We start from the raw sequence: 26826 nt of genomic DNA on the forward strand, positions 1-26826 counted from the left end.
CTCGAAGGGCCGAATGGCCTACTCCTGCACCTATTGTCTATGGTTCAAGAACCGAATGGTTGATGGGAATTAGGTGTTCCTGAACCTGGTGGTGTGGGGTGCTGGGGGTCATTGGGGACTTGCCAAATTCCCTGAGTGTTAGTGGCTCTCAGCTGGCAGTGGGACGGGGGCTGTGTCCCAGGGAAGGGGAATGCGGGCCTGATGCTGTGTCCTCACTCCTCACCACGGCAGGGCCAGGCTGCGGAAAGTGCGGAAGAAGGAGGCAAAGCAGAGGTGGGACGACCGACACTGGTCCCAGAAGAAGCTGGACGAGATGACAGAGCGGGACTGGAGAATCTTCCGGGAGGACTACAGCATCACCACCAAGGGCGGCCGCATTCCTAACCCTATCCGCTCCTGGAAGGATTCCAGTCTGCCGCTGCACATCCAGGAGGTCATCGACAAGTGCGGATACAAGGTGCGGTGTGGGAGAGTGCTGTGCTGGCCAGCCCGGTGACAAATTGTCAGCACACACTGTGTGTGTGTGAGAGTAGGTTTGTGTATATGTATGTCAGAGAGACTGACCGTGTGTGTGTTTGTTTATTAGTGTGTGAATGTCAGTGGGTTTGTGTGTGCGTGTCCTGCCTGTGGGTGCGTGTGTGTGTTCGCCATGCCTGCGTGTGCCCTTTCACACTTGCATGCAAGCGCGAGTGTGTGTGCCCTGTCTGTGTTCTGTGGGAGCGCACGGGCAGTTACACATTGACAACAAATGGCTACATTGTAGGTGCTGTTCACGTCCCATGGAGATGTTAAACCCCTATCACTCCCAAGTTGTTGGCTCCAAACCCCTGCTGTGATTTACACCTCCCCTCACTCTGCTGTTTTGGTTAACAGCTTGGGGGGGGGGGAAGTTGGTGGAGTGCGGCATGGGGTGTAAGGGATACTTGGTCGTGACTGTTGTGAATTTTCTCTGCAGGAGCCGACACCGATCCAACGGCAGGCCATTCCCATCGGACTGCAGAACAGGGACATCATTGGCGTGGCGGAGACAGGCAGTGGAAAGACTGCTGCCTTCCTGATCCCGCTGCTCGTCTGGATCACCACCTTGCCCAAACTTGACAGGTAAAGGAGCAAAACTGCCTCGTTCCCTCCCCACACTCACTTCCCCTTGTTCCATTCCTGATCCCACCAACCCTCCCCTACCCCTCCCTGCCTTCCTCCTCACCACCTCCCCACTCCTGCCCTCACCCTCACTCATTACTCCTTTCTCTTTCTCTCCCTCCTCCCCCCACCTCATCAATTCCCCTGCCCCTCTCTTTCTCGGGCTCGTTCCCATCCCAGAATCGAGGAGTCAGACCAGGGCCCCTACGCCATCATCCTGGCCCCGACCCGCGAGCTTGCGCAGCAGATCGAGGAAGAAACCATCAAGTTTGGCAAACCCCTGGGCATCCGCACGGTGGCAGTGATCGGGGGCATTTCCCGGGAGGACCAGGGATTCCGGCTGCGGATGGGCTGTGAGGTGAGGGGAGCTGGGGCGAGGGAAGGGAGGGAATGCCTCGCTGTGAGAGGTGAGGAGGGAACGGCACCGATTGTGGGCATCTCGCGGGAGGACCAGGGCTTCCGGCTGCAGATGGGACGGTAGGTTTGGGTCACAGAAGGGCAGGGTGAGGTGGGTCTGCCTCCCTGTGGAGGTTCGTCAAGGAGAGTGCTGCACTGAGGAAGGAGTGCCTCCCTTGGGGGGTGGGAGAGGGGAGGTTGTTGAAAAAAAGAGGAGCAATGAAGAGGGAGTGCCATGCTGTAGCAGGATAGGAAGGAGTGAGGAGGGAGAGAGGGCGTGCTGCACTGTGGGAGGAGCGGTGACTGGGGGCATTTCCCAGGAGGACCAGGGATGTGTGGGAGATCGTGGGGTGGGGGGGGGAGGTTGAGGAGCGAGCTGTGCAAGAGGGGTGGCCAGGAGTGAGAGAAGGTGACTCGATCGTTCTCTCTCTCCACTCCCCCCAGATTGTGATTGCCACCCCCGGCCGCTTGATCGACGTGCTGGAGAATCGGTACCTGGTGCTGAGCCGCTGCACGTACGTGGTTCTGGATGAGGCTGACAGGATGATCGATATGGGATTCGAGCCCGACGTGCAGCGGATCTTGGAACACATGCCCGTCAGTAACCAGAAACCTGACACCGATGAGGCCGAGGACCCAGAGAAGATGATGGCCAACTTTGAGCTGGGCAAGCACAAGTACAGGCAGGTCAGTGCGGGGAAATGGCGAGGGGGAAGAGGAGGAGGAACTGGGCAAGCACAGGGTTAGGCCGGTCTGTTGGGGTAGGGTGGTGGCAGAGGAGGGGGGAGGGAAAAAAAGGGGAGGTGGAGGGAGATGATGAGGGTGGAGGAAGGGGGAGCAAGAAGCAGCGGCGGGGGTGAGGACCCTGAGAAGATGTTGGTCAGTTTCAAGCTGGGCAGACACGGACGGGTACACACAGTGGTGTGGGGGACTGTGGGGTGAGGGAGAGGGTAAACCCCAAGAAGGTGACGGCTAACTTGGTATCACCACAGAGGGGTCAGTGGAGGGAGGGTGTGAGGAGTGGGAGTGCAGGAGGGGAGGGGGACAACAGGAAGAGGAAAAGAGGGGAGAAGCGTGGACTGGTGGGCAGGGAGAAGAGGCATGAGGGTCAGCGTGCCTGTGTCATTTGTCACCTCTCCCTGTCCCTGTCCCCCGACAGACAGTGATGTTCACCGCCACCATGCCCCCGTCAGTGGAGAGACTGGCTCGCAGTTACCTGCGCAGACCTGCTGTGGTTTACATTGGTTCTGCCGGCAAGCCCCACGAGAGGGTGGAGCAACGCGTCTACCTGATGTCAGAGGGCGAGAAGAGGTGATACTGGCCGTCGGGCACTGGGTCCAGAGGTGGGGGTGGAGCTAGCGGACTTGCGAGGAGCGTTCGGTGTCTCGGGCTTGGAGTTCAGGATGGTGGGGGGGTGGGGTTGGGTTGAGGGGCCCCACTGAAGCCTCCTGTATATTGAAAGGCTTGGAGAAAGTGCACACGGAGAGGAATAAACACAAGAGATTCTACAGATGCTGAAAATTCAAAGCAACACACACAATGCTAGAGGAACTCGGCAGGTCAGGCAGCATCAATGGAGGGGAATTAACAGTTGATGTTTCGGACCGGGATCCTTCATCAGGACATGAACAGGATGGCTCCATCATTGCGTAAAGTTCAGGATCTGAGGGTACAGTCTCAGAATGAAGGGACGACTCATTGCAACTGGGATGAGGAGGAATTTCTTCAGCCACAGGGTGCTGAATTTATGGGCTTGATTGCCAAGGAGTGAGGTGCAGGCCACATCACTGGGTGTGTTGAAGATAGCGATGGATCAGTTCACGATTGGTGAGGGGAGAAGGGTTACAGGGAGAGGACAGGAGAAAGGAGTTGAAAAAAATCAGCTTTCCCAGTCCCATATCAGCATGTCTGTACATGTCCTCCTCTATTGCCATGATGAGGCCAAAGTCCATTCCCCATTTTCGTTCACCTCTCACCCCTTCTCTTCTCACCTGACCGATGCCTCTGTCTGATTCCCCTCCTCCTTCCCTTCGTCCCACAGTACACTGTCCTCTCCTGTCAGATTCCTCCTCCTTCAGCCCTTCACCTCTTCCACCTATCACTTCCCAGTTTCTTCCTTCACTCCCCCTCTCACCTGGTCTCACTTACCTTGTATTCATCTCCCCTCCCCCCCCCACCTAATTCTGCATCCTGCTCCCCTTCCTTTCCACTCCTGACGAAGGGTCTTGGCCCGAAACGTAGATTGTTTATTCCCCACCATAGATGCTGCCTAACCTGCTGAGGTCCTCCAGCATTTTGTGTGTGTTGCTCTGGATTTCCAGCGTCTGCAGAATCTCTTGTGTTTCTGAAAGAAAAATCCAAAAGATAGAATGGGGCAGCAGATTCAATGGGCCAAATGGCCTGTTTGTTTCCACATTAATATGGTATGTTTTAAAATTCATTTGGACAGAGTGCAGAGAGGAGTTACCATATCTTGGGATGTAGATTTGAGGGAAAAGAATGCCCAGGTGGAGGGAGAGTTGTCTGGGAGCAGAGGAGGCTGAGGGGGTGGCGTTCAGTGGAGGGTCTGTAGAGGTAGAGTTGGGCTTGGAGAGAACAGGAAGAGCTGAATTCCCTCCGCAGAGACCAGTAAGCAGGGGTCAGGTTCAGTTTGTGGGGGTGTGGGATCCCTCGGGGAGTGGAGAGGCAGGGAGACCCAGCAAAGATGTACAGCTTGTCGATCAGTGAGGGGGTGAAGGATTACGGGGAGAGGAAAAGAGAACAGGGTTGTGAAAAAATCAGCTGGGATGGAATGGGGTAGAAACTCGATGGGCCGAATGGACTGGTATAATCACTGGGTGGGATTGAGGATGAGAGGGGTCTGTGAGGTGGGGAGATCAGGTAGGAGTTGGTGGTTGAGCGGTCTCTGTGCCCACAGGAAGAAGCTGCTGACCCTGCTGGAACAAGGTTTCGACCCACCCATCATCATTTTCGTCAACCAGAAGAAAGGCTGCGATGTGCTGGCCAAGTCCCTGGAGAAGATGGGGGTAAGGGAAACCTGTGCCCACACACTTCAACCCACCACTTCTGTCTACAGATGAGCTCCCTCCTCACTGACCCTACCATGGGGCTCCCGCCCCACTGCTGTTCTGCCCACTCATAATGCGCTCCAACCTCATATCTTCCCCCAACCTCACACTTTCCCTCACTACCAGCTCAGCACAGAACGCCCCCCGCATTTCCCCACTTCCTGATCACCGTGGAGGGGCTGGTGGACGTGTAGATGCTCTTGGGAAAAATATCTCTTCCCCCAGCTCAGAACCTAACCACCAATCAGACTAATCCTGTTCACAAGCTCTCCCTTCCACCAACACCGGCTCCCAGAACCTAGTTTAACCTGTTGGGTCACTGCTGTATTGACGTGGGCAAATTCAGCTGCTTATCCACAGGAGGAGCTTCTCGACCCACAGTGTCCTTTCAGTGCACACCCTGTGAGTGACTGTTTTCAGATGTAAACTCAGTGCGGAGGGAGATTCACTATGTGTCTGACCCTGGGAGTGTGTGATGGGAGAGTGTGGAGGGAGATTCACTCTGTGTGTGACCCTGGGAGTGTGTGATGGGAGAGTGTGGAGGGAGATTCACTCTGTGTGTGACCCTGGGAGTATGTGATGGGACAGTGTGGAGTGAGATTCACTTTGTGTCTGACCCCGGGAGTGTGTGATGGGACAGTGTGGAGGGAGATTCACTCTGTGTCTGACCCTGGGAGTGTGTGAATGGGACAGTGTGGAGGGAGATTCACTCTGTGTCTGACCCCAGGAGTGGGTGATGGGACGGTGTGGAGGGAGATTCACTCTGTGTCTGACCCTGGGAGTGTGTGATTGGACAGTGTGGAGGGAGATTCACTCTGTATCTGACCCTGGGAGTGTGTGATGCGACAGTGTGGAGGGAGATTCACTCTGTGGCTGACCCTGGGAGTGTGTGATGGGACGGTGTGGCGGGAGATTCACTTTGTGTCTCACCCTGGGAGTGTGTGATGGGACAGTGTGGAGGGAGATACACTCTGTGTCTGACCCTGGGAGTGTGTGAATGGGACAGTGTGGAGGGAGATTCACTCTGTGTCTGACCCCAGGAGTGGGTGATGGGACAGTGTGGAGGGAGATTCACTCTGTGTCTGACCCTGGGAGTGTGTGATGGGATGGTGTGGAGGGAGATTCACTCTGTGTCTGACCCCAGGAGTGGGTGATGGGACGGTGTGGAGGGAGATTCACTCTGTGTCTGACCCCAGCAGTGGGTGATGGGACAGTGTGGAGGGAGATTCACTCTGTGTCTGACCCCGGGAGTGTGTGATGGGACGGTGTGGAGGGAGATTCACTCTGTGTCTGACCCCAGGAGTGTGTGATGGGACAGTGTGGAGGGAGATTCACTCTGTGGCTGACCCTGGGAGTGTGTGATGGGACGGTGTGGCGGGAGATTCACTTTGTGTCTCACCCTGGGAGTGTGTGATGGGACAGTATGGAGGGAGATTCACTCTGTGTCTGACCCTGGGAGTGTGTGAATGGGACAGTGTGGAGGGAGATTCACTCTGTGTCTGACCCCAGGAGTGGGTGATGGGACAGTGTGGAGGGAGATTCACTCTGTGTCTGACCCTGGGAGTGTGTGATGGGATGGTGTGGAGGGAGATTCACTCTGTGTCTGACCCCAGGAGTGGGTGATGGGACAGTGTGGAGGGAGATTCACTCTGTGTCTGACCCCAGCAGTGGGTGATGGGACAGTGTGGAGGGAGATTCACTCTGTGTCTGACCCCGGGAGTGTGTGATGGGACGGTGTGGAGGGAGATTCACTCTCTGTCTAACCCTGGGAGTGTGTGAATGGGACAGTGTGGAGGGAGATTCACTCTGTGTCTGACCCCAGGAGTGGGTGATGGGACAGTGTGGAGGGAGATTCACTCTGTGTGTGACCCTGGGAGTGTGTGATGGGACAGTGTGGAGGGAGATTCACTCTGTGTCTGACCCTGGGAGTGTGTGATGGGACGGTGTGGAGGGAGATTCACTCTGTGTCTGACCCTGGGAGTGTGTGATGGGACGGTGTGGAGGGAGATTCACTCTGTGTCTGACCCTGGGAGTGTGTGATGGGACAGTGTGGAGGGAGATTCACTCCATATCTGACCCTGGGAGTGTGTGATGGGACAGTGCGGAGGGAGATTCACTCTGTGTCTGACCCCGTGAGTGTGTGATGGGACAGTGTGGAGGGAGATTCACTCAGTGTCTGACCCTGGGAGTGTGTGAATGGGACAGTGTGGAGGGAGATTCACTCTGTGTCTGACCCCAGGAGTGGGTGATGGGACAGTGTGGAGGGAGATTCACTCTGTGTCTGACCCCGGGTGTGTGTGATGGGACGGTGTGGAGGGAGATTCACTCTGTGTCTGACCCTGGGAGTGTGTGAATGGGACAGTGTGGAGGGAGATTCACTCTGTGTCTGACCCTGGGAGTGTGTGAATGGGACAGTGTGGAGGGAGATTCACTCTGTGTCTGACCCCAGGAGTGGGTGATGGGACAGTGTGGAGGGAGATTCACTCTGTGTCTGACCCCGGGTGTGTGTGATGGGACGGTGTGGAGGGAGATTCACTCTGTGTCTGACCCTGGGAGTGTGTGAATGGGACAGTGTGGAGGGAGATTCACTCTGTGTCTGACCCCAGGAGTGGGTGATGGGACAGTGTGGAGGGAGATTCACTCTGTGTCTGACCCTGGGAGTGTGTGATGGGACAGTGTGGAGGGAGATTCACTCTGTGTCTGACCCCAGGAGTGGGTGATGGGACAGTGTGGAGAGAGCTTCACTCTGTGTCTGACCCTGGGAGTGTGTGGTGGGACAGTGTGGAGGAAGATTCACTCTGTGTCTGACCCTGGGAGTGTGTGATGGGACGGTGTGGACGGAGATTCACTCTGTGTTTGACCCTGGGGGTGTGTGATGGGATAGTGTGGAGGGAGATTCACTCTGTGTCTGACCCTGGGAGTGTGTGATGGGACGGTGTGGAGGGAGATTCTCTCTGTGTCTGACCCTGGGAGTGTGGAGGGAGATTCACTCTGTGTCTGACCCCCGGGAGTGTGTGATGGGACGGTGTGGAGGGAGATTCACTCTGTGTCTGACCCTGGGAGTGTGTGATGGGACGGTGTGGAGGGAGATTCACTTTGTGTCTCACCCTGGGAGTGTGTGATGGGACAGTGTGGAGGGAGATTCACTCTGTGCCTGACCCTGGGAGTGTGTGAATGGGACAGTGTGGAGGGAGATTCACTCTGTGTCTGACCCCAGGAGTGGGTGATGGGACAGTGTGGAGGGAGATTCACTCTGTGTCTGACCCTGGGAGTGTGTGATGGGACGGTGCGGGGGGAGATTCACTCTGTGTCTGACCCTGGGAGTGTGTGATGGGATGGTGTGGAGGGAGATTCACTCTGTGTGTGACCCTGGGAGTGTGTGATGGGACAGTGTGGATGGAGATTCACTCTGTGTCTGACCCTGGGAGTGTGTGATGGGACAGTGTGGAGGGAGATTCACTCTGTGTCTGACCCAGGAGTGTGTGATGGGACGGTGTGGAGGGAGATTCACTCTGTCTCTGACCCCGGGAGTGTGTGATGGGACGGTGTGGAGGAAGATTCACTCTGTGTCTGACCCTGGGAGTGGGTGATGGGACAGTGTGGAGAGAGCTTCACTCTGTGTCTGACTCTGGGAGTGTGTGATGGGACAGTGTGGAGGGAGATTCACTCTGTGTCTGACCCTGGGAGTGTGTGATGGGACAGTGTGGAGGGAGATTCACTCTGTGTCTGACCTTAGGAGTGTGTGATGGGACGGTGTGGAGGGAGATTCACTCTGTGTCTGACCCTGGGAGTGTGTGATGGGACAGTGCGGAGGGAGATTCACTCTGTGTCTGACCCCGGGAGTGTGTGATGGGATGGTGTGGAGGGAGATTCACTCTGTGTCTGACCCCGGGAGTGTGTGATGGGACATTGCGGAGGGAGATTCACTCTGTGTCTGACCCTGGGAGTGTGTGAAGGGACGGTGTGGAGGGAGATTCACTCGGTGTCTCACCCCTTTTTTTTTTTTTAATTCTTTATTGCAAATGTCGGTGCTATACAATATTTACAAAACCAGTGACTAACATATTTACTACACTACAAACAGACAATACATGTTAAACCAATACATTGCCATCCTCATCAATGATGGCATTTACACCCCACGGAGCCCAAGGGTCCCGGAACATCTCGACGGTCGCCGTGGACTGTGCATATTCCTTTTCAATGTTCACCCGGGCTCGAACATACCCCCTAAACATAGCCAGGCAGTCCGCCCGGGGAGAACCTCCTGCCACCCTTTTCCAGGAGCCACGGATGGCAATTTTCGCCAGCCCCAGGAGCAAGTTGACAAGGACATCCTCATCCCTCTGTGCCCCCCTCCTTACTGGATGACCATATATGAATAGGGTGGGACTGAAATGCAACCAGAAGGCGAGAAGCAGCCCACGCAAATACGCGAAAAGGGGCTGCAGCCTCACACATTTCACTTACATATGGTACACGGTCTCCTCCAGCCCGCAGAAGTGACACGCGGCTGGGAGATCCGTGTACAAACTAAAGAACTTATTGCAGGGCACCGCTTTATGCAGCACCCTCCAGCCGAGATCCCCAAGGTGCATGGGAAGGACTCCCTTGTCGAGGGACTTCCACTGGGGACCCCCCTCACCTCCAGGTGGAAAGACCGACCGCCATGGCGTGTCGGGACGGTGGACAAATGCTAGGAAGTGGAGGGTGTGGAGCAGCAGCCCATAAAGGTACCTCCTGCCTGCATCCCTGAATGGGATTGTGGGTGTTGATGAAAGACGGCTCAAGTTGTGTGGATTCGTCTCTCGGGTAAGGCTGTGGGGCCTGGGCCGGACGAGCAGCTCAGCCCGAGTCGTTCCACACACCTGAGCCGCACTGACATCCGTTGAGACAGGGCAAGGGTCGGCCAGGACCCCGCCCTCTGCCAGAGGAGGGGATTCCCGGCCTGAGGCAACCATGTTCCAGACTCTCAGTAGGTCCTGATAGAAGCCGGGCAGCCTCTGCAAAGCAGCACGGTTAACGCCCGCCGGTGGTAGCTGCATATCTTCGGCAAGACAGCAGCCCCTCCGGAGGAAGAAAGTCACCAACACGTGCCACCTGGGAGGGTGCTCGGCGTACAGGAATCTCTGCAGCGTCCTGAGGCGGAGAGCCACCAGTCGTGTGCGTACACACACCAGCGACTGTCCGCCCTCTCCTTCTGGGAGACTCAGAACCGCTGCAGAGACCCAGTGCTTCCTGTTTCCCCAGAAGAAGTCCACTAGCTTCCTCTGCATTCTTGCGACAAAAGGGGCGGGGGGGCCAAGGTGACCATCCGGTACCACAGCATGGAGGCCACCAGCTGGTGTATGACCACCACCCTGCCTCGATAGGAAAGCACCCTGAGAAGGCCTGACCAGCGCCCTCGCCGGGCCATGACCTTTGTCTCCAGGTCCTGCCAGTTCGCCAGCCAGGTCTCCCCAGAAGGACTCAGGTAGACTCCCAGATAGAGAAGACGTCTGGTGCTCCACTCAAAAGCTCTCATCTCCTCCGGCAGGGAGTCCACCTGCCACTGGCCAACTAAGAGTCCGGAACATTTCGCCCAGTTGATCCTGGCGGAGGATGCCGCCGAGAAAACATCTTGGCACTCGCGCATCCTCCGCAGGTCACAGGGGTCTGTCATCATGAGGAGTACGTCATCGGCATAGGCCGAGACGACGACCCCCATGTCCGGTTCGCGCAGAACCAGACCTGTCAGCCTTCGCCGAAGAAGGCTGAGGAATGGCTCGACACAAATCGCATACAGTTGACCGGACATGGGGCACCCTTGACGCACTCCTCTTCAGAAGTGGATAGGTCCTGTCAATGATCCATTAATCTTAACTAGGCACTCTGCGGCAGAGTACAGGAGCCGAAATCGGGCCACAAAGTGTGGTCCGAGCCCAAAAGCCTGCAGGGTGCCCACCAGGAAACTGTGGTCCACCCGGTCAAAAGCCTTCTCCTGGTCAAGATAAAGAAACGTGTGGAGGGAGATTCACTCTGTGTCTGACCCTGGGAGTGTGTGAATGGGACAGTGTGGAGGGAGATTCACTCTGTGTCTGACCCCAGGAGTGGGTGATGGGACAGTGTGGAGGGAGATTCACTCTGTGTCTGACCCCGGGTGTGTGTGATGGGACGTTGTGGAGGGAGATTCACTCTGTGTCTGACCCTGGGAGTGTGTGAATGGGACAGTGTGGAGGGAGATTCACTCTGTGTCTGACCCCAGGAGTGGGTGATGGGACAGTGTGGAGGGAGATTCACTCTGTGTCTGACCCCAGGAGTGGGTGATGGGACAGTGTGGAGAGAGCTTCACTCTATGTCTGACCCTGGGAGTGTGTGGTGGGACAGTGTGGAGGAAGATTCACTCTGTGTCTGACCCTGGGAGTGTGTGATGGGACGGTGTGGACGGAGATTCACTCTGTGTCTGACCCTGGGAGTGTGTGATGGGACGGTGTGGACGGAGATTCACTCTGTGTTTGACCCTGGGGGTGTGTGATGGGACGGTGTGGAGGGAGATTCTCTCTGTGTCTGACCCTGGGAGTGTGTGATGGGACGGTGTGGAGGGAGATTCACTCTGTGTCTGACCCCCGGGAGTGTGTGATGGGACGGTGTGGAGGGAGATTCACTCTGTGTCTGACCCTGGGAGTGTGTGATGGGACGGTGTGGAGGGAGATTCACTTTGTGTCTCACCCTGGGCGTGTGTGATGGGACAGTGTGGAGGGAGATTCACTCTGTGCCTGACCCTGGGAGTGTGTGAATGGGACAGTGTGGAGGGAGATTCACTCTGTGTCTGACCCCAGGAGTGGGTGATGGGACAGTGTGGAGGGAGATTCACTCTGTGTCTGACCCTGGGAGTGTGTGATGGGACGGTGCGGAGGGAGATTCACTCTGTGTCTGACCCTGGGAGTGTGTGATGGGATGGTGTGGAGGGAGATTCACTCTGTGTGTGACCCTGGGAGTGTGTGATGGGACAGTGTGGATGGAGATTCACTCTGTGTCTGACCCTGGGAGTGTGTGATGGGACAGTGTGGAGGGAGATTCACTCTGTGTCTGACCCAGGAGTGTGTGATGGGACGGTGTGGAGGGAGATTCACTCTGTCTCTGACCCCGTGAGTGTGTGATGGGACGGTGTGGAGGAAGATTCACTCTGTGTCTGACCCTGGGAGTGGGTGATGGGACAGTGTGGAGAGAGCTTCACTCTGTGTCTGACTCTGGGAGTGTGTGATGGGACAGTGTGGAGGGAGATTCACTCTGTGTCTGACCCTTTTTTTTTACAAAATTCTTTATTACAAATGTCGGTGCTATACAATATTTACAAACCCAGTGACTAACACATTTACTACACTACAAACAGACAATACATGTTAAACCAATATATTGCCATCCTCATCAATGATGGCATTTACACCCCGCGGAGCCCAGTGGTCCCGGAACATCTGGACAGTCGCCGTGGACTGTGCGTATTCCTTTGCAGTATTCACCCGGGCACGAACATACCCGCTAAACATAGCCAGGCAGTCCGCCCGGGGAGAACCTCCTGCCACCCTTTTCCAGGAGCCACGGATGGCAATTTTCAAGATTCACTCTGTGTCTGACCTATGCCTGTACTGTTTGAAGTCTCACTGCTCTCATTCTCTCCTCTGCGCAGTACAACGCCTGCACTCTGCACGGTGGGAAGGGACAGGAGCAGAGAGAGTTTGCTTTGTCGAATCTGAAGGCTGGTGCCAAGGACATCCTGGTAGCCACTGACGTGGCCGGCCGTGGTATTGACATTCATGATGTGTCAATGGTACTCAACTACGACATGGCAAAGAACATTGAAGGTATGGGGTTCATTCGGATTCGGAAATTGGAGGTTCAGAGCGTCTTCGTCTGAGTTCAGGAATTTCTTAAGGTTGACACAGTAGTCAAGAAGGCACATGCAATGTTAGCATTAATTTTGAGAGGACTAGAATATAAAAGCAGGGGTGTAATGCTGACACGTTTCACGACATTGTTCAGGGGTAGTGTGAACAGCTTACGTCCCACATCTAAGGAAGGATGTGCTTTCTCTGAAGCACGATCCCAGAAATGAAAGGCTTGATGAACAAAGAGGATTTGATGTGTCTAGAACTGTGCTTGATGGAGTTCAGAAGTATGAGGGAAGCATATCTCATTGAAACCTCCCGGATACTGAAAGGCCTGGAGAGAGTGGACATTAGAGAGGACGTCCCCATCAGTGGGAGAATCCAGGATCTGAGGGCACAGGTTGAGAGTGAAGGGACGTCCCTTTGGAACTAAGATGAAGAGGAATTTCTTCAGCCTGAGAGTTTGTTGCGACGGGGTGGTGGTGGCCAAGCCATTGGGCGTGGTAACTGGGGTGAGAGGAGGTGGTAGAGGTGGGGACAGCAACCTGGGGTGCTGCATTTCACCAGGGGTTTGGGTGGTGCCGACGAGTGAGAGGTACGTGACACACCATGGAGAGCATTCTGAGTGTGGAGGCTTCAAAGGGCAGGGGCACAACCTTCCTTACCATCTGGGATATGCCCTCTTCTCATCAGGGAGGATGTGCAGGAGATTGAAGAGACCAATACAATGTTTTAGTAACAGTTTCTTCCCGTCTGCCATCTTATTTCTGAATAGTTCATGGACTCTACCTCACTATTAAATTCTTCTACTGCCACAGAACGACAAATTTTATGGCTGATTTGGATTCGGTTGTCTCTCTTCCCCCAACCTCCCCACAGATTACATCCATCGTATCGGGCGGACGGGCAGAGCTGGGAAGAGCGGAGTTGCCATCACTTTCCTGACCAAGGAGGACTCCTCCGTCTTCTACGACTTGAAGCAGGCCATCTTGGAGAGCCCCGTCTCCTCCTGCCCCCCCGAGCTGTCCAACCATCCCGACGCCCAGCACAAGCCGGGCACCATCCTCACCAAGAAAAGGAGAGAGGAGACCATCTTCGCCTAGGCATCCTTCCTCCCGCTGAGACTCATCCCCATGGGCAGGTGGAGAGGGTGAGAGAGAAGGGGGAGGGTCAGATATTTTTCCTGTATTTAATATTAACCCTCACCCCAAACAGAGAGGGGAGGAAATTTTGCTGCATTTAGTATTCAGTCTTCCATTCCTCCGTCCTTATGAATTGCTTCCCCACCCTCTTCATTGTTCCCTCCCTTCCCCACCACACTCCCTCCGTTCTTCCCGCATCTTCCTCTCCACCTCCATTCCCCTCAGCACCCCCCCCCCCCCCAGCCTCCAGGTGAGTGTAGATGATGGATGTCACTGTTCCTGCCCCCATCAAACCACCGGCCCCCCCCCCACCCCCCATCCTGACTTGTTCAGCAACCCCTTCCTTGTTGGGGTTGGGTCCGGTCAGGAGTTGGTCCGGGGTTTGGTGTGGGTGGGTGGAGGGTAGGTTAGGTCCAGGAGTGAGGTTGTGGGCTCCAAACACTTGCTGTTGTCCTCGCAGAACTGGGTGGAGGGGGTGGTGAGGGAGACCCATGGGATGGTCAGTGACCTAACACCCCCACCCAGTTCTGAGTGTCTGCTCCTGGTCTTGTACATTCCACAGGGAGATGTGTTCCCAAGTCCTCTCCCTCCACCTCTCATTGCCCCTCATCTCCCTTCTTCCCTCACTTCCTCCCTTCCCTCATTCCCACCTCCCACTCTCCCCTTGCCCTCCCTTCCTTTTTCCCTTTGGCCCAGGCTCCACTGTTAGATTGGAGTATATAAATGTATATGTTTAAATCCTTTCTATGGCTGAATAAAGGGAGACTATTGTTTTACATTTCAGCAAAGTCTCCTGTGTTCATCTGTTTTGATGAGTGTTTCAAGTGTGTGTGTGTGTGTGTGTGTCTGGTGTGCGTGTGTAACCTGGCTCTGTGTGTGTGTGTTTCCAGTCTGCGTGTGCAACCTGCCTTTTTTGTGTGTGTATGTGAGCATGTGTGTGTCTCTGTATGACGATGTGTCATCTGTCTGTGTGTGTCCCATCGTTGTGTGTTTGCTCCTCCCCCCCCCCCACAACTTCTCCACCCACCTTCCGACAGATGGTGAGGAGTGGACGTGCGTTCAAGAAAAGGTGCAGAGGGAGCGCTGTCCAGGGGGAGGGACGCCACTGTGGGGTGGGCAGCGAGGCGGATGGCCAGATGGGTGGTGAAGCGTGGTGTTTGTGATGGTTGTCAGGAAGGTGCTGACGCTTCAGCCAGTGGCCAGGAGAGGGCGGCCTTGGCCTGTACCCAGCCTCGCAGTAGGAAACAAGCCCTTTGGCCCAACTGGCCCCTGCCAACTGAGACTCCCATCTAAGCCAGTCCCATATCCCTCTAAACCTTTCCTGTCCATGTACCTGTCTAAGTGTCCTTTAAATGCTGTTAATGTACCTGCCTCAACCACTTACTCTGACAGCTCGTTACAGATACAGATCACCCTCTGGCTGAAAAAGTTGCCCCTCGGTGTCCTATTAAATCTCTCCCCTCTCACCTTCAATTTGCACCCTCTAGTACTTGATTTCCTCAGCCAACCCTGGGGGAAAAAGACTGTGTGTATCCAGCCTATATCTACGTACCTCGTGATTTTATACGCCTCTATAAGGTCACCCCTAATTCTCCTACACTCCAATGAATAAAGTCCCAACCTGCTCAACCTCTCTCCATAGCTCAGTCCTTCTCGTCATGGCAATCTCCTCATTAATCTCTTCTGAACTCTTTCCAGGCTAATGGCATCTTTCTTTTAGCAGGGTGACTTCTACTGAACTTAAGAAGTGAGGACCAATATCCTCACAACTGTAACATAGCATCCCAACATTTGTACTCCGTGCCTGGACTGATGAAGGCTCACGCGCAAATGCCTTTTTCACCACCTGTCCACCTAGATCCCTCTGTCTCCTACCTTTAACTTCAAGTCAAGCAGCCTCCTCTTCACCTCCCTCAGAGGGACAGGATATGCTGGGACCCCCATCTCCTTACTCCCCCCTCCCCCCCCACACCAAGCTTGGTGCCCCATGTCTGAACATCAAAATGGATTGTGGTGTTGGCCCTTGCAGGGGGGGTGGTGATGAGCAGTGGTGAGGGGGTAGTTGTGCACCACTGGAGGGGTAGAGGGCAGAATATCTGGTCATTAATAGTTATCTCTTGCTGCCCCCTGCTCTTTCCCATATCACAGCTCTAGTTGGTGTTAACTGGATGTCAGCTGGCAGGGGTAGTGGGTGTGACTGGGGTTGTAGGATTGGGAACATGAAGAATGAGGGAAATGGAGTTGTAGCTCTGTTTGTGGCTGTCTGTTAGTTCATGAGTACTTTGCATGGGTCTGTTGGTGTGTATAGTTTGTGTGTGCATCCAGTTTGCATAAGTTTGTATCTGTGGTGCATGCACCTGTGTGGGTAAAAGTCTGTGTGTGTGACTGTGTGTTTGGTAATGAGAGCGAGTACATCTGTGTGCACTGTGTATCTTATTGTACCTGTGTGTGTTGGAGTTTTGGGGGCTATTGCATTGATCTAGCATCCCATCCTGGAGCTACAACAGGAGCAAGCCCTTTGGGGAGACTCGTCAGAGTCTGTCCACAACAAGGGGAAGGGGCAAATCCTGGTTCAGCCCCAACAGTGAACGAGCCCCGGTTGCTGAGTTGATCGAGCCGCAGGAGTTACCATCGAGTTACCTGTTTTGCCTGTGGGTACAATGGCCAGCAGTGGCCATGGGAAAACCACTCCAGCAAAATTGAGCTTTCCCTCAACTTAAAGCAAAAAGAAGACACCACTTCTGGGACCAGACTGTTTGAAAGAAAGGTTTTACCAATGGTGTCCTTCGTTCATGTTTCTGACTTTTTTAAAATGTGAGAATTTGCATTTACAGTTCTCCAGAATGATCCTGGGAATTAAAGGGTTACCATCTGAGGAGTGGTTGATGGCTCTAGCCTGTACTCTGTACAGTTTAGAAGAATGGGGGGAGGATATCGTTGAAACCTATCAAATATTGAAAGACCTAGAGTGGACATGGAAAGAATGGGGTCCAGAGGGCACAGCCTCAGAATACAAGGACAGAGATAAGGAGGAATTTCTTTAGCCAGGGTGGGGAATTTGTAGAATTTGTTACCGCAGACGGTAGTGGTGGCCAAGTCATTAAGTATATTTAGAGGTTGATAGATACTTAATTAGTAAAGGGCGTCAAAGGTTACAGGGAAAAGGCGGGAGAATGGGGTCGAGAGAGAAAATTAGCCATTATTGAATAGTGGCAAAGACTTGATGGGCCGAATGGCCTAATTCTGCTATGTATAACGGTGTTACTTTGTACAGCATTTTGAATCTCCCTCACGCACAAACATGCATACACGTTCACAGGCACATTCTCTCTGGTGTGAATGTGCAGGCGCGCACACAATCTGATTCCCCGTTCCACACATGCGTTTGATTCCCAAACAGCACACTCACAGATAACGCACCTTCACACAAAAAAAGCACACCTAATTCACCTTTGCACGCAAACCGAGACATCTGATCAACCTGACGTGCTGTCGCTCTATCTCACTCGCACTCTCGTGTTCTCTCTGGTTCTCAAACTCCCACACCTGATTCTCTTTCCCTGTAACCATTTTTAATCCTGCCCTTTCAAAATGCACATTATGAATCCCCGCTCTCTCGCCTTCTCCGTTACGGGAGGTGGGGGTGCGCCATGACTGGGGCCTGTCGCTTTAAGTATGAATTACGACCAGGAGCCTGTTTAATTTTCCAGACATTATTACAGATCCGGGGTAAAGGGCGTTTTATTTTCCAGGGAGGGGATGGAGAACGAGAGTGCTGGGGGAAAGTACGAGGAGCCGCTGTAGAAAGAGCAGCGGAGAAGCCGGGGAGTGGGGGTGGGGGGAGGGAAGGAAGTAACGAGAGGGGAGGGAGGTAAGTCGGAGGCAGCCCTCCTTGCCACTCTGCTCGCAGGATCGGAGACGGCGTCCCAGGTGAGTGAATGACCACAGCGCAGTCCGGGTCTCTTCCCCTGTTCCGTGGCGACGCCAGATACATAGGGTCGGTTTATTGGACGGAGGATGGGGTTTCACCCCACTCCCCAAATAAATGCACAAATTCCCGAAGTAGCAGGCAGCCCCCGCTCCCGAGATGGAGAGGGAGGTTATCACTGAGACGGGGAGGGTTGTAGATACCGGAGGGTTCATAGAGACAGAGAGGGGTGTAGGGGAGGATGGGGGCTCACAGAGACTGAGGGGGATTACAGGAGATCTCATCCCTCAGGCTCACTCTCTCCACACCAACCCCATCTCCAGGGCACGCTCAGCGACCAAGCTTCTCAGGGGAAGAGTTTCAAAGTTTCAACCCCCCCCCACCCTCATCTCAGGGTGAGGAAGAAATGTCTTGCCATCCCTGTCTCTTGATTATGAGAGCTGACTCCGCAGCCCAGGAGAAATGCCCTCGCTGTTCCCTTCGAGCTGTGGGTATCTTTCGATGAGATCTCCTCTGGCTCTCCCCAACCGCCGTCCACTCAATCTCTCCCCGCAGGACACACCCTCCGTCCCAGGGATAGGTCTGGTGGGACCTCTGTGGTACATCTGTCCTTCCTCGGGGAGGGAGAGTGCTCTCTGGACACTGTTCTCTGGGAGTGTTATTACCGGCGCCTGAGGGAGCTGGACCCACTCACGATGGCTCACCCAGTAGTGCTGGGGAGGGAAAGAATCATGGGGGGCAGAGGAGGAAGGGTGGGAAAGGAATACCCGATACTCTCCCCTTCCCTCATCTTCTCCCCCCCCCCCATGTCATAAGAATATAAGAAACAGGAGCAGGAGTAGGGTATCGACCTTGTCGAGTCTGTTCCGCCAGTCAATAAGATCATGGGTCATCTGGTCGTGGGTTTGGCTTCACCTACCTGTCTTTTCCCCAGCTGTGCAGAAGTTTCTCTCTCTGTGTCTTAAATATATTTATAATGTAGCCTCTGCTGCTTCTCCGGGCAGAGAATTCCACAGATTCATTACTCTCTGGGAAAGACAGTTTCTTGTCATCTCTGTCCTAAACTATGCTGCTGAATCTTGGGACCAAGTGTCGCACTCACAATGAAAACCACTTTTCTGCCGCTATCTTATCCTTTTCATAATTTTAGATGTTTCTATAAAATTCCCTCTAATTCTTCAAATTCCAGTGAGTATAGTCTATAGTCCCAGGTGACGCAATCTCTCCTCATAGGTTAACTCCCTCATCTCCGGAATCAACCTCTGCACCGCCTCCAAAGTCAGTATATTTTTCAAGTTTCAAGACCAGGACTGCAACCCTGGACAGTTGTATTATTATCACCCTGCCCTTAAATTTAACCCCTCTAACAATGAAGGCTGACAATTGCATTAGCCTTATTGATACCCTATTGGATCTGCAAACCAAACTTTTGCCATTCATGCACAAGCAGTACACGGCAGTCTTGCACTGCTGAATTTATAATCTGATCTTCCAGTTTTCCTTCCAAAGAGGATGAGCTCGTATTTACCAACATTTTGCTTCAGATAGCAGACCCTTGCCCACTCACTGAATCTATCCATATCTCTCTCTAGACTCTCCGCATTCTCTACACAATCAGATTTTCCACTCAGTTCAGTATCACCAGCAAACTCACATAACCCATGATTGATCCCCTCTTCCAAGTTGTTAACAACCCCAACACCAACCTCGATGGAACTCCACTTACTGCTGACTGCCCACCAGAGAAACACCTATTTATCCCAACATTGCCTTCTGTTGGTTACCAATCCATATCCATGCTAATACATTAACCCCAAATTATTGATGTCTTCCAACCCCTTCCACCCTCTTCCCACATCCTCCCTCTCCAAACTACCCCTCCACTCCCTCTTCCCCCTACAGCCCTTTCACCAACCCCTCTCCCCGCCCCCCGCAGGTATCGACCCAAATTGGACTGGTTTGGTTCGATATCAAGATTGGTTATAGAGTCACACAGCACAGAAACTGCTCAAACCGGTCCATGTCGATCAAGACTGCCATATGATGCTTCCAATCTAAGCATTTGGCCCATATCCTCCAAAACATTTCCGATCCATATGCCCTGTCCAAGTGCTTCTTAAATGTTGTTAATGTCCCTGTCTCAATCACATCCTCTGGCAGCTCGTTCCATATATCCACCACCCTCTGGGCGAAGAAGTTGCCCTTCAGGTTCCTATTAAATCTCTCCCTTCTCACCTTTAACCTGCGCCTTTTGCTTCACGATGCGCCAACCTTGGGAAGGAGGGAAATGCAGAGACAGCCTTCCGTGTGCTGTGACAGGGATGTAGAGGGTGGATCTGGAAATGGCTGCTTGCTGATGGAAGGTGTGGCTCTCTTTATCCCTGTGGTCAGCTCAATAAGAGATGCGAGAGGGTCCCTCAGAGAAACAGTGTCCCAGGACGCTTCTGCATTGGATGTGGAATCTAGGTATGGCTCAACAACGAATTCTTTGGTGGGTTTGGATGCCATTTACCATCCACAGTGCAGCACCACCTTCTCACTACACTCCTCCTACCGCCCCTCCCACAGCACGATGCTCCCTCCTCACCCCACCTCCCTCAGCGTGACACTCCCTCCTCACCACCCCTCCCACAGCGTGACACACCCTCCTCACCGCCCCTCCCACAACGTGACACTCCCTCCTCACCGCCCCTCACTGAGCATGACACACCCTCCTCACCGCCCCTCCCTCAGCATGACACTCCCTCCTCACCACCCCTCCCACAGCGTGACACACCCTCCTCACTGCCCCTCCCACAACGTGACACTCCCTCCTCACCGCCCCCTCACTGAGCATGACACTCCCTCCTCACTGCCCTCCACAGTGAAACGCTCCCTACTCACCACCCCTCGAACAGCGTGACACTCTTTCCTCACCGCCCCTCCCTCAGCGTGACACTCCCTCCTCACTGCCCCTCATACAGCGTGACACTCCCTCCTCACCGACCCTCCCACAGCGTCACACTCACCCCTCACCGCCCCTCCCGCAGCGTGACACTCCCCCCTCACTGCCCCCCCCACAGCGTGACACTCCCTCATCACTGCCCCCCCACAGCGTGATGCTCCATCCTCACTGCCCCCCCACAGCATGAGGCTCCTCCTCACTGCCCCCCCCTCAGCATGGCGCTCCCTCCTCACCACCCTCCCTCAGCGTGACACTCCCTCCTCACCGCCCCTCCCTCAGTACGACACACCCTCCTCACCGCGCCTCCACATGGTGACACTCCCTCCTCACCGCCCCTCCCACAGCGTGACGCTCCCTCATCACCGCCCCTCCCTCAGTGTGACACTCCTCCTCACCGCCCCTCCCACAGTGAGACGCTCCCTCCCCACCGCCCCTCAACAGCCTGACACTCCCTCCTCCCCTCCCCTCCCACAGCGTAACGCTCCCTCCTCACCGCCCCTCCCTCAGTGTGACGCTCCCTCCTCAATGCTCCTCCCACAGCGTGACGCTCCTCACCGCCCCTCCCTCAACGTGATGCTCCCTCATCACCGCCCCTCCCTCAGCGTGATGCTCCCTCCTCACCGCCCCTCCCACAGTGAGACGCTCCCTCCTCACCGCCCCTCCAACAGCCTGACACTCCCTCCTCATCTCCCCTCCCACAGCGTGATGCTCCCTCATCACCGCCCCTCACACAGCGTGACACTCCCTCCTCACCGTCCCTCCCTCAGCGTAACGCTCCCTCATCACCGCCCCTCACTGAGCGTGACGCTCCCTCCTCACCGCCCCTCCCACGTGACGCTCCCTCCTCACCGCCCCCCCCACATGGTGACACTCCCTCCTCACCGCCCGTCGTACAGTGAGACGCTCCCTCCTCACTGCCCCTCCCACAGCATGACACTCCCTCCTTACCACCCCTCCCACAGCGTGACACTCCCTCCTCACCGCCCCTCCCACAGCGTGACGCTCCCTCTTCACCGCCCCTCCCACAGTGAGAGACTCCCAGCTCATCGCCCTCCCTCAGCGTGACGCTCCCTCCTCACCGCCCCTCCCCCAGCGTGACACTCCCTCCTCATCGCCCTCCCACAGCGTGACACTCCTTCTTCACTGCCCCTCCCACAGCATGACACTCACTCCTCACTGCCCCTCCCTCGGCGTGACACTCCCTCCTCACCACCCCTCCAAAGCACGACACTCCCTCCTCACCGCCCCTCCCACAGCGTGACGCTCCCTCCTCATCGCCCTCCCTCAGCGTGACGCTCCCTCCTCACCACCCCTCCCACAGCATGACACCCCTTCTTCACCGCCCCTCCCACAGCGTGATGGTCCCTTATCACCGCCCCTCCCACAGCATGACACTCCCTCCTCACCGCCCCTCCCACAGTGTGACGCTCCCTCCTCACCGCCCCTCAGTCAGCGTGACACTCCCTCCTCACCGCCCCCCCCACAGCGTGACACTCCCTCCTCACCGCCCCCCCCCACAGCGTGACACTCCCTCCTCACCACCCCTCCCACAGCGTGACACTCCCTCCTCACTGCCCCCCCACAGCGTGATGCTCCCTCCTCACCACCCCACCCACAGCATGACCCTCCCTCCTCACTGCCCCTCCCTCAGCGTGTAGCTCCCTCCTGACCGCCCCTCCCACAGTCTGACGCTCCCTCCTCACTGCCCCTCCTTCAGCGTGATGCTGCCTCCTCACTGCCCCTCCCACAACGTGAAGCTTCCTCCTCACCGCCCCTCCCACAGTGAGACACTCCCTCCTCATCGCTCTCCCTCAGCGTGACAGTCCCTCCTCACCACTCCTCCCTCAGCGTGACGCTTCCTTCTCACCACTCCTCCATCAGCGTGACACTCGCACCTCACCGCCCCTCCATCAGCGTGACACCCCCACCTCACTGCCCCTCACACATCGTGAAGCTCCCTCCTCACCACCCCTCCCACAGTGAGACACTCCCTCCTCATCGCCCTCCCTCAGCGTGACACTCCCTCCTCACTGCCCTTCCCACAGCCTGACACTCCCTCCTCACCGCCCCTCCGACAGCGTGACACTCCCTCCTCACCGTCCCTCCCACAGCGTGACACTCCCTCCTCACTGCCCTTCCCACAGCATGATGCTCCCTCCTCACCGCCCCTCCCATAGTGAGACACTCCCTCCTCACCGCCCCTCCCACAGCGTGACGCTCCCTCCTCACCGCCCCTCCCACAGCAGGACAGTCCCTCCTCACCGCCCACCCCACCTGGTGACACTCCCTCCTCACCGCCCCTCCGACAGCGTGACACTCCCTCCTCACCGCCCCTCCCACAGCGTGACGCTCCCTCCTCACCACCCCTCCCACAGTGAGACACTCCCTCCTCATCGCCCTCCCTCAGCGTGACACTCCCTCCTCACTGCCCTTTCCACAGCGTGACACTCCCTCCTCACCGCCCCTCCCACAGCGCGACGCTCCCTCCTCACCACCCCTCCCACAGCGTGACACTCCCTCCTCACCACCTCTCCCTCAGCGTGACGCTCCCTCCTCATCACCCCTCCTTCAGCGTGACGGTCCCTCCTCACCTCCACTCCCACACAACACTCCCTCCTCACCACCCCTCCCTCAGCGTGACGCTCCCTCCTCACCGCCCCTCACTCAGCGTGACACTCCCTCCTCACCGCCCCTCACTCAGCGTGACGCTCCCTCCTCACCACCCCGCCCACAGCATGACCCTCCCTCCTCACTGCCCCTCCCTCAGCGTAACGCTCCCTCCTCACCACCCCTCCCACAGTGTGACGCTCCCTCCTCACCGCCCTCCCTCAGCGTGACGCTCCCTCCTCACCGCCACCCCCTCAGCGTGGTGCTCCCTCCTGTCTGCCCCCTTCCCGACAGCGTGACACTCCCTCCTCACCACCCCTCCCTCAGCGTGACCCTCCCTCCTCACTGCCCCTCCCTCAGCGTAACACTCCCTCCTCACCACCCCTCCCACAGTGTGACGCTCCCTCCTCACCGCCCTCCCTCAGCGTGACGCTCCCTCCTCACTGCCACCCCCTCAGCGTGGTGCTCCCTCCTGTCTGCCCCTCCGACAGCGTGACACTCCCTCCTCACCACCCCTCCCTCAGCGTGACCCTCCCTCCTCACCGCCCCTCCCTCAGTGTGATGCTCCCTCCTCACCGCCCCTCCGAAATCGTGACACTCCCTCACCGCCCCCCCACATCATGACGCTCACTCCACACCATCCCTCCAACAGCGTGACACTCCCTCCTCACCGCCCCTCACTCAGCGTGACGCTCCCTCCTCACCGCCCCCACTCAGCGTGACGCTCCCTCCTCACCGCCCCTCCCTCAGTGTAACACTCCCTCCTCACCGCCCACCCTCAGCGTGACACTCCCTCCTCACCACCCCTCCTTCAGCGTGACGCTCCCTCCTCACCGCCCCTCCCACAGCGTGACGCTCCCTCCTCACCGCCCCTCCATCAGCGTGACACTCCCTCCTCACCACCTCTCCCTCAGCGTGACACTCCCTCCTCACCACCTCTCCCTCAGCGTGACGCTCCCTCACCACCCCTCCTTCAGCGTGACGCTCCCTCCTCACCTCCGCTCCCACACAACACTCCCTCCTCACCACCCCTCCCTCAGCGTGACGCTCCCTCCTCACCACCCCTCCCTCAGAGTGACACTCCCTCCTCACCGCCACTCCCACAGTGAGACACTCCCTCCTCACCACCCCTCCCACAGCATGACGCTCCCTCCTCACCGCCCCTCCCACAGCATGACACTCCCTCCTCACCGCCCCTCCCACAGCATGACGCTCCCTCCTCACCTCCGCTCCCACAGCATGACGCTCCTTCCTCACTGCCCTTCCCTCAAAATCGCCTGTGGCGCTCCTTTAGTTGGTTTGTCTGTTTTACACATATATTTCTTGTCTTTCACCCCCACCTTTTATGTGCCCCTTCTCTTTCCACCCCCTTGTCTGTTTCCCACTCTCCCTCCTGCCTCCCTCTGTCCATTCCTCTCTCCTTCCTCATTCTACCCTCCCCCCTCTCCCTACGACACCCCCCATTTTTCCTCCTGCTCCACCCTCCTCCCTGCCCCTCCAACCCCTCCTCCCCTCCCCCCACCCCACCCCTCTTGCAGCATGTCCTGGTTCGGAGGTACTCTGCTCGATGACCACAAATCCACCTGGTCTGACTCTACGCAGCCCCCTCCTCATCCAGCTCCCACCCCTGATGATGCCTTCCGCCCTGGCCATTGTGGGGTCTTCTCCCTCAGCTGCTGCGCCGAGCCACCGATGGAGCCTGCTCTGCCACTCTCTTGCCCCAGGAAGGAGGTGGGAGACCGCTGCCCATCCCAAGGGGAGGAGTCTCCTCTTCGCCCTGGTTCCCCAGAGGAAAGGGAGGGGGAAGTAGGGCGGCCCATCTGCCCCTCCCTGTGGCAGCGGATGTGCAGGGTCTTCCTCTCTAAGCAGTTCAAGTCTGAGAAGTTGGAGCTTCTCTACCAGCGTTACCTGCTGCGCCTTAACCAGGGCAGCTTCACAGTGCTGCTGGGTTTGCTGGCACTGGCGTGCGGCCTCCTCACCGCCCTGCACTGGGCCCAGGGGCCCCCGCGGGCCCCCTACCTGGGCGTGCTGTCGGCCGCCACCGGCCTCCTGCTCCTGCTGGCGGGGGCCTGCAGTCTCGGCCCCAGCCCCCAGCGGGGCCGGGTCAGCCTGGCCTGCTATCTGGTGGTGGGGCTGCTGCTAGCGGTGCAGACGGCCGTCCTGCTCGGCCTGTGGCCCCCCAGCCCCTCTGGTGGCCTCTGGTGGTCTGTCCTCTCCGTCCACGTCATCTACGCCCTGCTGCCAGTCCGCATGAGGGTGGCGGTGGTCAGCAGCGCCCTCCTCTCCGCCCTGCACCTGGCTGTGTGCTGGTACTGCAACCGGGAGGAGCCCTTCCTCAGGAAGCAGGTGAGGGGGAGGCTGGGGAGGGGCAGGGGAAGGGTGTCCTGATGCCACAAGCGGGAAGAAACCACTTCCCTGGGCAGAGGGTGGGACGGGGCAAGATGGAGCGGACGGGGGAGGATTCCTCCTTGACGAAGCAGTTGGGGAGTGCGAGGAGAGGGAGGTGTGCTCTGGTGGTTTGGGGGGAGGAGGAGGAGGAGGAGGTGGGGAACTGTGTCCAGGATGCCTTCCTCAGAAGCAGATGACAGGTTTGGGGCCCGCCTTGTCTGTGCCAAACTAGTTAAACTTTTAATTAAGCACCTAACTAAACAAATCTCTTCTGCTGACAAACAATGTCTATCTTCTGCCATCACCGTGGCAGCACTCTCTGTGCGTAAAAAAAACAAACAACTTGCACTATACCTCTCTCACCTTCTGGGATTAGGCAATTCGACCCTGGGGGTGAAAGATTCCAGCTGTCTACTCTATCTATGCCTCGCAAATTCCTATAAACTGCTCTCAGATCTCCCCTCAGTCTCTGCCGCTCCAGAGAAAACAAGCCAAGTTTGTCCAAACCTCTCGTAATAGCTCGTGTCCTCTAATCCAGGCAGCAGAGGGGTTTAGCCAGACACGTGGATGTGAAGGCAATGGAGGGAGATGGACATTGTGCAGGCAGAAGGGATTAGTTTAGTTTGGCAGCAATATCTGAGCCAAAGAGTCTGTTCTATGTCCCAAAGATCCTTCATAGGAATGTTCGGCAACAGGCCACAGAACTGGGAAAGAGAGAGAATATCAGCTCTAAATTACAGACAACACGAAGGGCATAAATTAGAGTGAAGGAAAAGAAAGTCCTGTTTTGCACAAAGATACAATCAGAGGCAAGTCCATGGCAGTGTAAGAGATGGTCACGGTGTTGCTGTATTGAGGTGGTGATCAGGGTTGTGCTGGTTGGTTCTGAATGTTTGAAGGGAAGTAGCTGTTACTGAACCTGGTGGTGTGGGACTTCAGGCTTCTGTACCTCCTGCCCGATGGGAGCTGTGAGAAGATGGCATGGCCCAGATGGTGGGGATCTCTGACGATGGACGTTTTGCCTGGTAGTTTGCCTCCCAGGTGCCAGGGTCCGAGGTGTTTCTGATCGCGTCCAGGATATCCTGAAGTGGGAAGGTGAACAGCCAGAGGTCGTGGTACATAATTGGTACCAATGACATGGGTAGGAAAAAGGAGGAGGTCCCGAAAACAGATTACAGGGAGTTAGGAAGGAAGTTGAGAAGCAGGACCTCAAAGGTAGTCACCTCGGGATTACTGCCTGTGCCACACGTCAGTGAGTATAGGAATAGAATGAGGTGGAGGATAAATGCGTGGCTGAGGGATTGGAGCAGAGGGCAGGGATTCAGATTTCTGGATCATTGGGACCTCT

At 56.2% G+C, this 26826-nt stretch overlaps 2 protein-coding genes across 3 annotated transcripts in view; both read left to right on the plus strand.

The window, feature by feature from the left end:
• Positions 1-14399, plus strand: part of LOC140193794 (probable ATP-dependent RNA helicase DDX23) — a 34575-nt gene extending 20176 nt beyond the window's left edge. For both annotated transcript variants that reach the window (XM_072250964.1, XM_072250965.1), the window contains exons 10-17: positions 232-457; positions 956-1101; positions 1321-1498; positions 1981-2223; positions 2696-2847; positions 4454-4562; positions 12271-12445; positions 13349-14399. In XM_072250964.1, coding sequence (XP_072107065.1) covers positions 232-457; positions 956-1101; positions 1321-1498; positions 1981-2223; positions 2696-2847; positions 4454-4562; positions 12271-12445; positions 13349-13572 — 1453 coding nt within the window. In that variant the 3' untranslated portion in view covers positions 13573-14399. The remainder of the gene's footprint in view (positions 1-231; positions 458-955; positions 1102-1320; positions 1499-1980; positions 2224-2695; positions 2848-4453; positions 4563-12270; positions 12446-13348) is intronic.
• Positions 14400-19960: 5561 nt separating this feature from the next.
• Positions 19961-25436, plus strand: LOC140193797 (adenylate cyclase type 6-like; the record flags this gene model as incomplete). Its single annotated transcript, XM_072250966.1, has 2 exons — positions 19961-20005; positions 24629-25436. A coding segment is annotated over exon 2 (807 nt), but the record flags the coding sequence as incomplete, so codon positions are not given.
• Positions 25437-26826: the final 1390 nt, after the last annotated feature.

Source organism: Mobula birostris, unplaced genomic scaffold, assembly GCF_030028105.1.
Source record: "Mobula birostris isolate sMobBir1 unplaced genomic scaffold, sMobBir1.hap1 scaffold_879, whole genome shotgun sequence".
In the NCBI taxonomy this organism is placed as follows: Eukaryota; Metazoa; Chordata; class Chondrichthyes; order Myliobatiformes; family Myliobatidae; genus Mobula; species Mobula birostris.